This window comes from Taudactylus pleione, unplaced genomic scaffold (assembly GCF_031769625.1).
Source record: "Taudactylus pleione unplaced genomic scaffold, aTauple2 ptg000219l, whole genome shotgun sequence".
NCBI classification, from domain to species: domain Eukaryota; kingdom Metazoa; phylum Chordata; class Amphibia; order Anura; family Myobatrachidae; genus Taudactylus; species Taudactylus pleione.
The window spans coordinates 138,745-157,381 of NW_028284621.1; the positions used below are offsets into that span (position 1 = coordinate 138,745).

General features: G+C 44.1%; 1 protein-coding gene across 1 annotated transcript in view; it reads right to left on the reverse strand.

The window, feature by feature from the left end:
- Positions 1-12,449: 12,449 nt before the first annotated feature.
- COL22A1 (collagen type XXII alpha 1 chain) overlaps positions 12,450-18,637 on the reverse strand; it is a 442,369-nt gene continuing 436,181 nt past the window's right edge. The window contains exons 63-65 of the mRNA XM_088478826.1: positions 16,720-16,902; positions 15,807-15,884; positions 12,450-14,132 (exon numbers count right to left, since the gene is read on the reverse strand). Of these exons, the coding sequence (XP_088334952.1) occupies positions 13,945-14,132; positions 15,807-15,884; positions 16,720-16,902 (449 nt within the window). The 3' untranslated portion in view covers positions 12,450-13,944. The remainder of the gene's footprint in view (positions 14,133-15,806; positions 15,885-16,719; positions 16,903-18,637) is intronic.

Here is an 18,637-nt window from a genome sequence, read left to right on the forward strand (position 1 = left end):
GAGGCGGCTTTTATACGTGTGAGTAATGTCCCTGCAATGCTGAGGACAGAACATGTATAAAGGTACTGTACATCCCTCCTAGGTCTCTGGGTCAGCACAAGAGCATTTACTATATCCATCGCCGCTGTATCTACAGTAATCTGGGGATTGGTTACTGTGAGGTGCATTAGAGATCATCTGTCTTGCTTTTGGATTTCATTTGGAATCAGATATACAGTACAGTGTGGTTTTCTGGATTTATATATTTTTATTTTATTATTTTATATCTTAGAAGTCACTTCCTCTGATGATAGGCAGCTAATAACACTCCATGTTAGGGAGACTATACCGCCTGCAGAGTGGCTGGCACATACAGTAACAGTTATTTATTGTTCTGGGAATACATATCAATACACTGCATGAGATTCAAGGCTCGGAGACCCCCCTCCCCTCAGTCCCACTGACTGATGTCCATAGCACACAGTCTTCAAATGAGAGTCACACGTTTGGGACCATTCACAAAACAATGTTAAATATATTAGAATTGGCTTCATTTAGTAAGTGAAAAATAGAACATTATACTGTATAATTAATTTCTAGTTTCCGGGCAGCCTTTGGAGAGGGGCCTACAAGTTGCAACAAATTGCTGCCATCACATCACACCTTTAGATGACATGTAGCCATCACCTGTTAAACAATCAATGGAATAACCATCGATGGTATGCTAGTGCTTATGCGCATTGAACAGCACCATAATACTCAGGACACTGAATGGAAAAAAACTTCTACATTGGATCAAAATCATCGATGGTTGCCAAACATTGGATTTCAATGCCCATTCCTAGCTCAGCATCACTTATGGTGCATACACACAGTCAGATTTGTCAGTTTATCGATAACGATGAATGATTTGAACGATTTCATCAATGATGAACGATTTCTGATAGTATTAAAATGAATGAAATCGTCCAAATCTGTCTGCAAACACAGCCGATGTCAGATATCGTTATCTGACATGCAGGAACGCGCATTGTTGGTCGATGCATGCCCTACACGTCAACGATATGAACGATTTTTACAATCGTTATCGTCCATATTTGACAACAAATCTGACCGTGTGTATGCACCATACTAGGGATGGGCAGATCGATGGGTCTGGTTCTACTGTTTAGAATAATTTAAGACATTTTCCTTCTTGTAATTAATTTGGGTCTATGTTAATAAAAGTGAGAATAATCATGATATTCAAATAAACTTTATCTTAAAATTGTGTTTGTGTTTATATATATATGTGTATATATATATATATATATATATATATATATATATATATATATATAGAGAGAGAGAGAGGAATATTCCGTAATTTGGAATATTTGCATACCATAATGAAATATCTTGGGAATGGGACCCAAATCTAAACACAGAATACATTTATGTTTTATACACACCTTGGGCCTGATTCCGAGGCGGACGCTCTTTCAGAGTGCTTGCTCTGAATCAGGGCGGTATTTTTTTTTTGAGAGCCGACCTCCTGGCCGCTCGCTAAGCTGTGGGTTACCACCCACAGCTTTTGCGAGCGGCCAGGTGATGGTCGCGACCATCGGGCTTGCGACGAGACCCTTGTGGTAGGGTCTCATCCATCGCAAGCCCCAGTGAGCTTCCGGCTCTAATACAGCCAGAAGCTCACTACTGATGCTGCCCCCAAATGGCAGGCATTCCTTTGGGAACACCTCCGTTTGGCCAGCCACCCCCCCCTGCCCGCCTCCAAAACGGGGCGAGCTGTCAATCACAATCGACAGCCGCCCCGTTTTGGTGCGAGACCCGTAGCGACGGAGTGCCAGTCGCTGGCCGGGTCTCGCGCATGTGCACGTCGGAGCCGGCTTTGGCGTGCGCATTCGCAGTGGGGGACCATTGACCCACTTGCGAGCGCTGTGCGAGCGGGTCTGAATCAGGCCCCTTGTACACCCAGCCTGCAGTTAATTTTATACAATATCTTCAATAATTCTGTGGCTCGAACTAATTTTGTGTACGTACATGAAATTCATATATGTTTCAGATACACCTTATACACAAAGCCTGAAGGAATTTGTATGCAATATTTTTGATAATTTTGTACTTTAAACAAAGTTTGTGTACATTAAACCATCAAAAAACAAAAGGTTTTACTATCTTAGTCATGCTCAAAAAATTCCGTATTTCGGAATATTTGGATATGGGAGACTCAACCTGTATATATATTTAGTTTACTAGAATAGTATAAGGTATAGGTGTCGGCAGCATTTCTCAAGTCCAGTCCTCAGGGCACCCTAGCAGTGCATGTTTTCCGGGTCTCCTCACAAAATCGTAAGTGACATAATTAGTACCATCTGCGGATATTTTAAAATGTGAAGTCAGTAATGAACACACCTGTACTCCAGCAAGGATACATGGAAAAGATGCACTGACAGGGCTCTTAGTGGAATGGATTTGAGAAACTCAGCATCTGTATAACTGCATTGGACAAAACTGGCACCATAAGACGTATATAACACTGCGCTACCGATAACAAGCTTAGCGGGTATCCGGACAGATAGTCAACATTCAGAAGGTAGACATTCAGAATGTCAACATCAGAATGTCAACAGAATGTTGGAATAGAAATTAGGTCAACAACCAATATGTCGACATGGCTAAAATGTACACATACTGTATGTTTTTGTTGTTGATGTTTAGGGTTAGGTTAAAGGTTAGGATTAGTGGTTAGTGATAAGCTTAGGTTTAGGGTTAATTTTAGAGTTAGGATTAGTGGTTAGGTTTAGGGTTAATTTTAGAGTTAAGATTAGTGGTTAGGGTTAGGCTTAGGTTTAGGGTTAATTTTAGAGTTAGAATTAGTGGTTAGGGTTAGGCTTAGGGTTAATTTTAGAGTTAGAATTAGTGGTTAGGGTTAGGGTTAGGCTTAGGGTTAATTTTAGATTTAGGATTAGTGGTTAGGGTTAGGCTTAGGTTTAGGGATAATTTTAGAGTTAGAAAATAGTGGTTAGGGTTAGGCTTAGGCTTAGGGTTAATTTTAGAGTTAGGATTCGTGGTTAGGGTTAGTCTTAGGTTTAGGGTTAATTTTAGAGTTAGGATTAGTGGTTAGGGTTAGGATTAGTGGTTAGGTTTAGGGTTAATTTTAGAGTTAAGATTAGTGGTTAGGGTTAGGTTTAGGTTTAATTTTAGAGTTAGAATTAGTGGTTAGGGTTAGGCTTAGTAAACCTAAGCCTAACCCTAACCAGTAATTCTAACTCTAAAATTAAACCTAAACATTCAGAAGGTAGACATTCAGAATGTCAGGGTTAATTTTAGAGTTAGAATTACTGGTTAGGGTTAGGCTTAGGTTTAGGGTTCATTTTAGAGTTAGGATTAGTGGTTAGGGTTAGTCTTAGGTTTAGGGTTAATTTTAGAGTTAGAATTACTGGTTAGGGTTAGGCTTAGGGTTAATTTTAGAGTTAGAATTAGGGGTTAGGGTTAGGCTTAGGGTTAATTTTAGAGTTAGGATTAGTGGTTAGGGTTAGGCTTAGGTTTAGGGATAATTTTAGAGTTAGAATTAGTGGTTAGGGTTAGGCTTAGGTTTAGGGTTAAGTTTAGAGTTAGGATTCGTGGTTAGGGTTAGTTTTAGGATTAAGGTTAATTTTAGAGTTAGGATTAGTGGTTAGGGTTAGGATTAGTGGTTAGGTTTAGGTTTAATTTTAGAGTTAGAATTAGTGGTTAGGGTTAGGCTTAGGTTTAGGGTTAATTTTAGAGTTAGAATTACTGGTTAGGGTTAGGCTTAGGGTTAATTTTAGAGTTAGGATTAGTGGTTAGGGTTAGTCTTAGGTTTAGGGTTAATTTTAGAGTTAGGATTAGTGGTTAGGATTAGTGGTTAGGGTTAGGCTTAGGGATAATTTTAGAGCTAGGATTCGTGGTTAGGGTTAGTCTTAGGTTTAGGGTTACTTTTAGAGTTAGGATTAGTGGTTAGGCTTAAATAGGTAAAAAAGCATACCCCAAACATTTTGATGTCGACATATTAAATGTTGACATTATGAATGCATCGATATTTTAACCATGTCAACCTAATTGTTTGTTGACATATTGGTTGCCGACCTAATGGTCCATGTTGACATTCTGTAGACAATAAACAATGGTGTAGGTAAGTGCACCCTATACAGCTGCTCCAGTCGACCCAGTGATACAAAGTGGTATCACCTAAAATCCACCATAATACAATCAAAATATAAAAGTTCACCACTCGGTCCAACAGGCGCTACTATGGTTGTAATCAATATGATGGTTGACTTCCAAATGGATGGTATAGAAATAACGAGTCTCCTCCAGACGTAATCTTCAATTAGACACTCGAAAAAGAAGAGAAAAACCGTGTGACCGTATAGGTACATTCCTTATATCATAGAGTAAATTTGCTTGTACCAGAATGATGTGTCTACCAGATTTAGTAGACAAATTTGCTTTTTATTGGAAAGGGCTCTGTCCTATATGGCATAAATAGTGCTTTTTCCTATATTCTCCCGTAATGCATATGAAAGAGAAATGCTCCCAGTAATATAACACTGTTTTATTAATCTATGCACTACATACAATTATCCAATTGATAACATAAAATGAGAAAATGCAGATGGGAGCTCACCAGCTGGTATAGTCTACATAGTATAGAGGTAGACAAACAGGCAGGGATATAGAATACCAGGCGTCCCCGCACTCAACGTCCCCCAGCCAAAGTAAGGTTCACTGCACTCCCAGGTCTTCTCCTCACCAATGCGTTTCAGTTCATAAAGTATCTTCCTCAAAGCATGAGAAGATGCACATGATCCAATATTTATACTCCCCGGACCTAAATAACAGTCCCCCTAAATAACCTATTTCCAGAAATGGATACTCCTGACTCTAATATATGCTTGGTTCATTTCTATGGGAACTATACCAAGATTCACCCTCTTGCCAACCAATCTTGGCAGCTTCAACACATCCCTATCCTCTCTAATGGTTGGTCAAGCATCTGGAGACTGGCCACACCCCTTGTTGAACATGAGCTAGTGCCACTGCATTCCTCCGGTGGGCCTATCATGCCCCAGGTCGACACTGGGGCAATGCAATCGCGTGGAACTGTTCTGTTTTGTGGGGATGTCATGGGCTTGTAGCCAGAGTTCTGTGGTACGGTGTTCTGAGTCCTGCGTAGGGAATAGGGGAGTCTGTTTTAGACTGATTTCTTGCGCTCAGCTTGGGGCTTGGTGCACGTGCCAATACCAATGATGACGCCTTCAGCTGTGGACTGAAAAACAATGGGCTGAGCGGCTTTAATACGCTCAGATCCTCCCATTAGCCCTACGGAAGCTGGCACTAGCATAAGGTAGAAATTCAGGCTGCTGAGTCATTGTTCAAACACAGCCTCTTTCTGTACAACTCAGAACCAGGAATATATTGTTCAGGGCTTTTTAGCTACATCAGATATAGGAGACGTACTGCGTGATCTGAGACCTGCGTTGAGGACCTCTATATAAAATCAGGGACTGATAGCACCTTTTCTATTTCCCTTCTGCTTGATACAAAAGATGCACAACGTACTTATTGATACTATGGGGTATATTTACCAAGGTGCGGGTTTTTAGAAGTGGTTTTGTTGCCCATAGCAACCAATCAGATTCTACTTAACATTTATCTAGCACCTTCTAGAAGGTAATAGCTAGAATCTGATTGGTTGCTTTGTATTGCCGATGAGCGATTCGGTTTTGGCTCAGTTACTGCATGTTCAGATCTGAAAACCGATTCTTATTGGTGTCCGGTTCTCACATGTTTTGGATAGGTAATAAGATATATCCGAACTTGCCCTAATTTTGGCAAAAAGAACTAAATAAATTTCGAACTGCTCATGTCTACTTTATATTCAACATTTCACATTGTACCCAAGCATACGCCAAGTGCCATTTGGAGAATATTTCACTTTGGGACGCCTGTAGTGAAAACGGGACGTACCAAATGCAGGATTTAGCTCATTATTTATTTAATCGTTGCATCGCTTTTGTTGCAGAATCTTTAATTAAAATATTTACCATCTGATAGGATTCAGAATGATGGATTTGGTACTGTATCTACCTGACGAAACCAAAAATAATTCTCTTAAAGTGGGGAACACATGAATGTATCAAGTATCGAAATGATGCATGAAAGTTCAAATATTAACTCTTTATTCACATCAGCTGTCACTCATACAAAATAAAAATGAAGTTCCATAATACGTTTTATTTACATTACAACTTAGTTTCCAAATAACTTAACAAATATATATTTTAGGTATTTGTGGGGAACCTTTTTTTGTTTTTCAGCATTTATACACAAATACGGAAATCTAAAACATAATATTTCTGCACCAAATGACTGAAATATCCACATTTTCAAGACATTTTGAAGTTGTAGTTATAGAAAATAGAAATGGTGATTGGTGAAAACTTACAACTGATCAAAGTAGATGGCAATTGGCCAGAGGTCTTCACGGGAGCGGGGAATGCCTGGCAGAAGAGGGCATGCCAGGACAGGATGATCAGCTGGTATCCTAACCAGGGCCGGCTTATTGGAAAATGGTATTAAAAAATAAAAAAACAAGATATTGATGCCCTTGGCCATGGAAGGCTACAGTAGGTGGTAATTCAGTACTGTACATCTGCATGTTTTAAGGGAGAAGCATTACTTATTTTCATACACATAGCTACGAACAGAATTATCCTCAATCATGGAATCCCCGTATTTCTCCCAATGTAACTTCTTGATTTTTTTATTCAACCAAACCTGGGGATAAATTTGCTAAAGTTCGATTTGGTATTCGATTTTATGAGGCTATAAAATCGACTGAAATTAAATCGAACTGTAAAATCCCTCATTTACTAATATTCGATTTTGCATTCGATTTTCAAATCGAATTCGATTTTGGTTGATTTTAAGAAGGGATTTTGGGTCTCATTCAGACCCGGTCCAAACGCCGATGCGCTCGCAACTGGGTCGATGGTTAGCCCTGCACATGCGCAGCGGAAGCACTGCGCGTGCGCAAGCCCCGGAGTGAGAGAGAAACTCTCGCTCCGGAGCTCTCTACAAAAGTGGCGGCTGTCGATGTTGATCGACAGCTTGCCAGGTCTTGGAGGTGGGCCGGGGGGGGGCCTTTCCAAAACGGAGGCATTCCTTAACGAACGCCTACCATTTTGTGGGCGGTCGCACTGACATCATCAGTGATGTCAGTGGGGAGTTTCCTGCTCTTTCAGAGCAGGAAGCTCCCTGGGGCTTACGAGTGCCCAGACCCAACCTTAGGGTCTGGTCGTAAGCCCCGATGGTCGCAATGGTGTTCACCATCGCGACCATCAACCTGGTCAGTCGTTAAGCTGTGGGTGGTAACCCACAGCTTAGCGATCGACAAGGAGGCGGGCATTCAGGATGCAAGCGGCCGCACTGATTCAGTGCGACCGCTTGCAACTAACGACCGCCTCTGAATGAGGTCCTTTGTGTTTAGTTTAAGAAATCTCTTCCAAAATCGAACTTCAAATCCCCGTTAAAATCGAATGGAAAATCGAAATCAACTTCCTCATTACTTCCTATTGGGACAAATGTATCACATGCACACTAATTAATGGGGAAAAAATTGGAACACTTGTGCACACTCTAGAAAAGTGATTTATAATTTCTTCATAGATATAATATTCTCATCTAAAAAAATGTATATATATATTTATGTGGATATATTCACAGTATACAGTACATGTATATACATATAATTTAAAAATAAAATGTTTTTCTTGTTTGCCTGGCTATGTCGGCTGAACCCCACCACTGGGGTGGGCTGTGTGCACCTTAGCTATGGGACCCCCAAAGAGCTAGTTATGCCCCTGATACCGCAGGTAGGTGCACAGCATAGCAGACATTGGCCCTGATTCAGAGCTGAACGCTCTGAGCAGAACGCTCGCTCTGAATCAGGGCCCTCCTCCAGGAAAATGGAGCGGCCTCCTTGCCGCTCGCATAGCTGTGGGTGACCACCCACAGCATATGCGAGCGGCCAAAAAGATGGTCGCGATGGTCTTGACCATAGCGACCATCGGACTTGCGATGGAGACCCTGCGGTAGGGTCTCCCTGCAACAAGCCCTGGAGTGATTTTGGCTCTATCAGAGCCAAAATCACTCCCACTGACATCACTAGTGATGTCAGTGGGGCCGGCTTCAGACGGTAGGCGTTCCCATGGGAACGCCTCCGTCTGGCAGGCACGCCCCCGGCACGCCCACCAAAGGGGGCGTGCTGTCAATCAACATCGACAGCACGCCCCCTTTGGTGCGAGACCCGGAGCGATGGAAAGCCCGTCGTTTGTCGGGTCTCGCGCATGCGCACGACGGAGCTCCCTCCGTCGTGCGCATGCGCAGTGGGGAACATCGACCCGCTTGCGAGTGTACTGCCGCTCGCGAGTGGGTCTGAATGACCCCCATTATTCCTATAGCCAGACTGCCCCACATGCTTTTGGAAACTTTTATAGGCATCACAATCAGTTTCCAGCTAAAAGAATGGTCTTTAGTAGCTCATTATTCTATTCATTTGTGGATTTGAAGTTCAATTTTTATAGTTCGATTTACAGTACATTCAATTTGCAAATTGAATGTTAGTAAATGAAGGGATCCTATATTTGACTTTGGGAAAACATTGATGTTTTGAGTGAAATTCCGTTTTCTGTTTGGTTTGAAATTCGATTTTGGCTTTAGTAAATCTCCAATATCAAAATCGAATGGATATCGAACCAAGGCCCTCATTCAGAGCCGTACGCTCTGAGCAGAGCGCACGCTCTGAATGAGGGCCGGCCTCCATAACTATGGAGCGTCCTCCTGGACGCTCGTATAGCTGTGGGTCACCACCCACAGCCTATACGAGCGTGCAGTTTGATGGCCGCGATGGTCTTGACCATCGCGACCATCAAAACTGCGAGCCGGAGCCTGCGGTTGAGGTTTTCAACCGCAAGGCCCTGAGTGATTTTGGCTCTATCAGAGCCAAAATCACTCCCACTGACATCACTAGTGATGTCAGTGGGCCGGCTTCTGACGGGAGGCGTTCCCTTAGGAACGCCCCCATCAGGGAGGCACGCCCACTAAAGGGGGCGTGCTGTCAATCAACATCGACAGCACGCCCCCTTTGATCAGACACAACGAGCGAAGGTAAGTCCTTCGCTTGTCGCGTCTGGCGCATGCGCACGACGGCGCTCCCTCCGTCGTGCGCATGCTCAGTGCAGAACATCGACCCACTTGCGAGCGGACAGCCGCTTGTGAGTGGGTCTGAATCAGGCCCCGAAATTGAATGGCAAATCAAACGGAATCCAAAATCGATCTTTAGTAGATACTCTATACCCCTTGTAGAACTGTGAGGCAAAGATGATTGGTTTGTACAGTTCCACAAATAGTTTGGTTGATATCACCAGTGGCTTCCTACATGCTGAGATGCGCTACCATAGGCTACCAGTCTTCTAATTGGGAGGTGGTTAGTGAGATATATGAAATAAAGTGATTGGTGCAATTTTTTGAAAAAAAAAAAAAAAATAGTGCTTTCGCAAAAGTTGAGTTGATACTTTTTAAAGGATTCACAGGGAAATGATGCTGCTCTAAATGACATGGACATCAGAAGACAGAAGTGAAGGAAGACCCTAGGCGTCATCAGTTTCATGTAAATAAAATAAATCCATTCAGAAAAAGACATCAAAAGTGGAAATGTTTTTACAGAAAAGTGAATGTTTTTTTTAATAAAAATAACTAACATTAATGAGTAAACCATGTAGCGTGCAAAGTTAGTTTTTCTACTAGGTCTTGAGAGCTTTCATAGGACCCAAGTGTTTAAAAAGACTCTTTGGTACTCTGAAAGGAAAATCAAAAGATCCCCGATCCCAACCAGACCTGGCTTGGAAAAGAAATATCCAAAAAGTACCATACCCAGCTGCACCCGACTCGGTTGAAGAGGGAAGTGATGGGCTAAATTCTGGGTCTGGCTCTTCTACAAACCTAGCAAGTCGAATAAACCCAACTTCTGTGTACCTGTATATCCAAGGCTGAGCTATCGAGTAGTTGCAAGTGCTTGGATGCCTGAGGGGGGGGAGAGAGAAAGAGAGACTGGTGACAAGTTGGAAGAGTGGGATCAGGGACAAGGAGGCCACTATTCTGAATGCTGTATGTGAGATGACTACTGTGAGCATGTGTGTTCTCCCTAAGAGACACTTTGGAAGTTATGGATGAAGATATGAGCCCATGTGCCCCACTGTCAGTGAGTGAGAAGCTTTAAACCATGGAGGGGCAAAGAAATGAGACAGGGAGTGACAGTCCTGAGAACATCATCTGGTTTGTCAAGTCATTGTACAGTCAAAAGTAAGTGGACCTTGCCGGAGTGTGAGGTCGCTAACAGACGCATGAAAGAAGCACAGTCTTTGTCAATGGCAGTACCCTATTCGACGAGGGGGGCTGCCCGTGCTGCAGTCCAGACTGAGAAACTGCCCTGGTGCCTTCGTAACGGATCTGGCAGGTGCGGGACTGGCACATGCACCCGAACAGTGGAGGGAACAGCACATGCACCCAAGTACCGACTTCTAGGGACTGCACCAGTTGCAGCTGCTAGGAGCCGGGTAGGGCTGACGGCAAGGCAGATGGGTGGCTTACTATGGAAGGTGTTCTCCCTGCTAATCGCAGCCTGGCCTAGCAGTCCCAGGGGGAGGAGTTTTCTCTAGTGTTTTCCTGAGTCAGTGCAGGGACTGACCAGAAGGGAAAACTTTATCGTCATTGGCTGCATTAACAATTTATTGCAATAATTTAAATGAAATACAGCTTGATGTGTAATTAGGCGAGGTCAGCGCCAGGGAATTTAATAAAACACCGGTATTTCTGCTTCTAACAGGTCAAGGGGTCTAGGTGCTATGCTCTGGGGAGAGATAAAGAGGACGGAGATAAAGTACCGACCAATCAGCTCCTCATTTTTCAAACACAGGGCCTAATTCAGACCCGCTCGCGAGCGCTCGCAAGCGGGTCGATGTTGGCCCAGTGCGCATGCGCACGAGGGAGCCGGCTCCATCGTGCGCATGCGCGAGACCCGGATAGCTAGTACAAGCCGTCGCTATGGGTCTCGCTACAAAGGGGGCATGCTGTCGATGGTGAGTGACAGCACGCCCCCTTTGGTGGGTGTGCCGGGGGTGTGGCTGCCCAGACGGAGGCATTCCCATGCGAACGCCTACCGTCTGGGGCCGGCCCCACTGACATCACAAGTGATGTCAGTGGGAGTGCTCTCGGCTCTGATAGAGCCAAAAGCACTCCAGGGCTTGCGGCAACGAGACCCTATCGCAAGGGTCTCGTCGCAAGCCCGATGGTCGCGATGGTCAAGACCATCACGACCATCTTTTTGGCCGCTCGCTATAGCTGTGGGTGGTCACCCACAGCTATGCGAGCGGCCAGGAGGCCACTCTAAAAATTAAGAAGGACAGCCCTGATTCAGAGCGAGCGCTCTGTCAGAGCGTCCGGCTCTGAATCAGGGCCACAGCCTGTAAAGTGACAGTTAGGAGCTGATCAGTTGGTACTATGGGCCCGATTCAGACCTGCTCACTAGGAAGCGTTCGCACGCAGGCAGCCGATGTTTGCATTTCTGTGCATGCATATGCATCGCAGTGCGCGAACCAGTCCGAGCGATCGGGAAGCGTTCGCTCGCTGAGCATAGACAGCCCAGTAGAGTGAGTGACAGGAGAAGCCGTTCGTGGGTGCTGACAGGGGCTGGCCACTAGAAACAGGGGAGTGTAGGTGCGAACGCAGGCATGCCTGAGCCTTTCAACGCCGTTTCAGCGTGTATAATTAAGAGGCAACGTCATAGTACACGTCACTTGGCTGAATTTTACACTGAAGCGCTCGCAGTGCATGCGGCAGTGTATGGGCAACCACAAGTGCTACGATCGCATCCGATGGTACCGATGGTTGCATACACTTCCTGGAGATGACGTGCGCAAGTGGCCGTCTTAAGACAGGCTGGTGGGCGTCTGCATACCCAAAGCGATCGCACGCCAAGACATAGCGGGTGTGCTAATGCCTTGCCGTGCGATCGCCTGCCTTGCTGGGTGTGTGCCGGATTTGCATACGCTGGGTGCGTGCGAGCGCATCTAGCGAGCGGGTCTGATTCGAGCCCTTTATCTCCATCCACTTTATCTTTATCCAAGGTTTAGTACATAGACCCCCCCAAGAAACAAACTTCTCCCATCAACCTTCCCTCTGTTTAACATTTTCCTACCATGACAAATCACTGTAGAGGCACACGCATGAGCGACTTATCATGGAGATGGTGTCCACAGCCGGTGCCTCCTTTTTCTCGCTGCACCTTCCTTTATTTCCTATTGCAAATATATATTTGAAAGCAAAACAATATGAGGCCAAAAACATGGCGGCAGCTAATCACAATCAAAAAAAAAAATCAATAAAAAATATAAATTGAACTCAAACGTATTTTATGTCAATACAATACACGATGAATACATAAAGCTTTCTTGATGAGACAGTCACAGAATTTTCATGACAGCAATGAGCCCCACGCATTATGCAAGAGGACAGTGCGGTGGTTACAAGTAAATCCTAAAACGCCCCACTGGAGGAAAATTTACGAGCACCATAATTTTGGATGAAGGATCGCCCATCCGACAGAACTTATTAGATCAACACATGAACAAATAACTTATCTTCTGCACAGTACAATTCTTTCTCTATAGAAACATACGAGATATCAGCTCATTCAGGTCAGAATGAAAATTATACCAGTGCCTGGCATCTCATGCCTCTATGATTGCCTTCTAATACTCTTCAGGTTTAAGGACTTCTAAAAATATAATACAAACAATGATTGCTATTTGGAAGAGGATACAACGGACTACAACTACAGTATTTCGAGTTTGACTAGAAGGATGGAAGTGACAGAAATATCAATATTACATGTAGGCAAACGGTGGCTCTCCACAAGCTATATATGAATAAGGGGATTAGTGGTTTCAAAGCAGATGGAGATTCACAAGGTACCAAAGCCTGGTCTAAAACCACCAATGTCAGCAAGTACAAGTAAACCAATCAAAACCAGAGTTTATCAGCCCTCTTAACAAGTCATTCTTACAGAACATGAATCCAATTGTTGCCGTTAATTACGCTACTTAACTCATGGAAAGCCTGTTGTGCCAACTAAACCACCTTGGTAGGCCTCTCTTCTGAAGACCTCGAAGAAACATTGTCTCAACCTCTCTCTATATATATACCATAAATTAATTAATTCTATTACTATTAAATATGAACTGGAAAATGTATGTTTTGTGACATGGCCAAGGCCGTCCGTGGAATAGGGACATGGATGAAATTTGTCCGAATTTTTCAAGTTGGTTATATTGAGATGACTCCAAACCATTGTCAGATGGTTACAAGAAGTAAATTTTGCCTGGTGCCCTGTACATCTTCTGCCCCATGGCCAGGTCTAGCTGGCCAAATCCGGGCCTGTGGTTGTGAATACTTGTGAAGAGGGCTGAGAATCTTTGTCCCAGACTAGTCTACTGCCAGGAGAGCACACCACCCCTACTAGCATCGATATTGTAAATGAACTCCATCGTACAGTCTGCTTTCAAATGTCTCTGTACAATGTTCTGCACTTTCAAAGTACAATTCCTTCTTTAAAAAAAAAACATAAAACAAGAAACAAAAAAAAACCCACTGATGACACACGTAATTGAAGAACACAAAAGCCTTGACCGACCGGCAGTAATCATCAATTTCATCTATTAAATAGAAAACAGATGAGAAATGTATAGAAACTGAATCGCTCCCTTCCCCAAGCCGGAACCTCCCCGGGGTTTGTGGCGCATGTCGGTACCCTTCATTTCGGAAGGTTTTAAAACCAGCAATAAATTCAAGTTTCAGCAAAGAGTCCTCCTGGGTCTCAGATGTTATTTAATGTCCTTTGACACTACCGGGCCTGGATCCTAGACTCGCATAGTAGGCACATTGTGTTGGGTCACACTGTCCATTAGCACCAGGAGGTCCTTGAGGTCCAGTAAGTCCTGGTAAGCCAGATTCTCCTGGAGGACCTGTTGAGCCTGGAAGTCCATCTTTAGCATATCCGGGTTCTCCAGAAACACCTAGACACAAAGACATCTTTCTAGTTATAATGTTTATCAAGCTATTATTATTTTTTTAACAAAAGATATGATGTACACCTAAAATTGTCACTATAAAATTAAGTTTACTTATGTTGTAGGATTAAAGTGGTAGTACAGATGTGTCCACAACATACACGTATCCTCAAATCGCACCAAATAGCCCCATATGGTGTGCTATAGAGTTAGCGACTAAGCCACGCCATGCCTCCCCCCAAAGTGGAACGTCAAACACCGGGGTGTAGGGGTGCGTACCGGAAATGACCATACTTGGCCTAACTTGGAATACTGTACAGTATTTACTGTGCAGAATTTATATACAGTACAATCAGGGAGGATTAAATAAATATATATTGTAGGTGCCCAGGTACAGTAATCCGCACCACAGTTATTATGATCATGAATAATCGGGTTCTAATGTACTTCGGCACTATGGAATTGGGTATCACTCTGTTGTATCATCGATACTCCAACTCACCACATTTCTAAGGGTGTTACCATTAATAATGCTACAGTACCACTGTATATAACAGTAATGCGCATTATAACCAGCAAAGGTTCAGAGGCAGCAGCTCGTGCTGGGTTGCTGTTATGAAGCCAGTATGGTTAATGTCTATTATTAATACGTGATGCTCTAGAAAGGGGAAGAAATAGGGAGAATAAAATAAAAATATTAGAGGATGAATCTATCTCTGTGGACTTTAACACTAAAAATGGCATAATTAATCTAGAGGGTTTATTGTGTAAATATCATTCCTATTCAAAATATTATCGTCGGTTAGATACCTGCTAGAGTGTATCTAACAGGTACCTGCACTGAGCTTGCCTGCTATTCAGGGGGCTACGTTTATACACCTCTCTGCATACTTCCGGCCAACACCACCACGTCATATTTCATTGGCTCATCGGTGAGAATAGATAATGAAACAAGCAGTTTTGCATTGGTACCTGAACCCCATCAATGTACTCATGTATTGGGGCAAGTTTTAGTTATAACTAAGGGCCTGATTCAGAGCCGCTCGTTCGCTCCGAGCGATGTTCGCACATCTGCGCATGCGTATGGGTTGTAATGCGCATGCGCCAACCAGTCAGTGCGGTCGGAAATCGTGTGCTCGCAAAATAGTGAATGCCTGCTAATTTGAGTGACAGGATGAGGCGTTTGTGGGTGGTAACAGGGGAAGTTGCTTGAAAACGGGGAGTGGAGGTCCGAACGCAGGCGTGCCAAACGGTCAAAACGGGCGTTTTAAGGGTGTGCATAATTAACAAAGCAGCGTCATCGACCACGTCACTTGGTTGTCTTTTAGCCTGAACTGCTCGCATGATTGCGGTAGGAAAATGCTACCACAAGAATAGCGAGCAGTTCATACGCCTTTTGATGTACTCGATTAATCTAATAAATAGCGGAGATGACGTATGATGCGAGCGGCCAAGGGGCGTCTTTACAAAATAGCGAGCGCATGTTTCGGATACTCGCTCAGACATAGAGGCGTCAACAGACCGCAAAGAGCGATCGCTCAATTTAAATAGCCAGCCCCTTTTTCTGAACGAGCGAGCGTAAATAGCGTCCGGCTCTGGATCAGGCCCTAAGACCCATATTTTTATAACAAAAACATGGATACACACACGCAATGACTATAAAGACCACGAGCTAAATACCTGGAATTCCGGGAGGGCCGATTTCGCCCCTCTGGCCAACTCCATATTCCCCTCTGTCTCCTTTAGATCCTCTCTCACCTGTGAAATACATCACATTATAGATCAACAAAACATTACCAAACAACCTTATAGATTTACTTAGGTCTGGTGACATGAAGGAGAGAAGCAACAGTTCACCCAATAAGCTGCAAATACGTTTTTGATAAATATTTTCAAAATACTAAAACACTAATATATGTTTAAGAAAAGGGCATTTGTATAATAATAATGGACAAAGCATGTATGCATGTTTGGAACAGATATGCAGCTATTGGAAGGAAAAGCTTAGTTATTTGTATGTACATTAGTCATGTTCTAACTGTGATCTGTGTACATCAGATTATACAAATTGTCATCTTCATCACGGTATCAGGGCCGTAGCTAGGGTAGTGTGGCTGGTGCCATCGCACAGGGCACCACAGGGCAGGAGGCGCTGTTTGGGCCTGTCAAATTTCTGTTTATTATCAATCTTGCTTGTAGCTTCCTCTTATTTCATCCCCAGCATCTCCTGGCCTCCCCAATCTCTTCCCTGGCCCTTCCCCATGAGGCCATGGCCCTTTTTTGGGTGCATTATGTCCCTTTGAAAAATGAGGGGGGCGCCAATGCTCTTTCTGGCAGAGGGCACCAAAAAGTCTAGTTACATCTCTGCACGGTATCATCTGCTATATATTACCTTATGGAGAAGACAGGGGTCACTTTGTCACCGCCTGTCCATCGTATGTTAGATGCCACCAGAGCTCTATGGATGAATGTTATTCGTCATTTCAGATGTAGGTAGAGTAGTGGTCTCTCTGCCATAATACATGCCGTAAAAACCGTTTGTAAGTAATAGGAACAACCCCACAATGTTATATCGATATCTGAATACACTGACCTTTTGGGCCCATGGGTCCTACAGGTCCTTCTGGTCCCATTCGCCCAGGCAGTCCTGATTCTCCTACTGGGCCTGGTCTTCCATTAATCCCATCTTTCCCGGGATTTCCTGGGGGCCCTGGCCGGCCCTGCTCGGATTTGATGTGTGCTGGCTGCATCTGAGATATGAGGTAGGATAACTTGGCTGGGGGAGAAATAAGACAGACAAGATCTCACTCTCCGGACGTTCTTCGTAATGTTTCTGTAGTTGCCTAACTTGGTCCAACAATCAAACATACAAACATTGGCATGGGACATTATCTGTAAGCTATTTACATAGATGAATAAATACATTGCTGAGCTCTCATAAAGCATTTAACTCTTTGTGATGATCACATTTCTGTCTCTTCCCCTTTTCCAGTTTGCAAAACCCTTGATTGTCTAATTCTCATTTATACCCCTTTCACACTTGCTCCAATAACAATAATATTGCACGTGAAGGTGCAGTGTGAAAGGGCCAGGTTGAAATAAGCCGGGTGTTACCTGGCATTTCAACCCTGGTCACAAGAAGGGCTGAACATGGGCTCAACCCGCCTTGTGAAGCAGTGTGAATGGTTAACCCGGGTCGATGCGCCTCAGGACCTGTTCTCTGCATAGGAAGTGCCGGCACTGGGAGATGAGATCATCTCCAAGTCCCATCTCAGAACGTGATGGCGGTGACATCATAGACCCGGCATTATTGCCGAGTCGGGCCACCTGTCTGAAAGCCGGGTTTCGCACCTGGGGTACGATCCAGCATTCAGATGTGAAAGGGGTATTAGAAAGAAATTCACAATAGAGACGTGTGCTGACCCCCGTGTTTTGGTTTTGGATCTGGATTCATCTTCGGGTTTTGGTTTTGCAAAATAACACTCAACTGTTTTGGTTTTGGGGTTTTTTTTTTTTTTTTTTAAATGATTAAAAGTTTTTAAAAACAGCTAAAGTCATGTAATTTTTGCAATCCAAAACCAAAATGCTGATATAAAATCAGAATTCCGAACTGCGGGGAGATCAGAATCATGACTCGGATCTGCCCGGATTCATGAAATTCGGGTGGATTCGGATTTCTGGAGGACTGAACCGCACATCTCTAATGCACAAGCTGTAAAAGTGGCATGAATCAAAAATATATTCCTATTGCCTTCTACTAGAGTCTCTTCTGGTTTTCTCCTCATGACATTAATTTCCTGGTACATACAGTAGGCAGAGAACCCACCACAACCCTTATATAAATATATGTAAATAAATTAGGGGTGAGCGGGTTCGGATTTCTGAAATCCGAACCCCCCCGAGCCCCCCCGATCCGAGTCCGATCCGAGTCAGGCTCGACTTTTCCCGCCTGACTCGGATCTGACATCGAGGCAAAACGTCATCATCCCGCCTTCCGAGTCTCGCGGGTTTTGGATCCTATATAAGGTACCCGCGTCGGCGCCATTTTCTCACTCGGCTGTGGACAGTGAAGAGGGAGGGTGGGAGTTAGTGCTGTGTAGTGTAGTGTAGTGTAGTGCTGCTGTTGTCCACTACTTCAAAGTCCATAGGGGCTGGCTGTGTTGTGCTGTGCTGCTGTTGTTAATAGGGGCTGTGTCCACTACTTCAAAGTCCATAGGGGCTGGCTGGACTGTGTTGTGCAGTCAGTTCTCCATAGGGGCTGTGTCCACTCCAAAGTCCTGTGCAGTGTCCCAGTCCTAAAGGGGTGCTGTAGTGTTGTCCAGGGGGTGCTCTGTCCATCAGGGGTGCTCCCCCCAAGTGCTAAAAAAATAATATATTTTCTGTGTTTGTGAATTGTGTGCGCAGTAGCCGCACGTGCATCAACAAAGTAGTGCCAAGCGTGCGCCTGTGTCATAAGTAAAGGGCCGGCTGGCTTGACCGTTAAAGGGTGCTGTAACCCCCGAAAGTACACT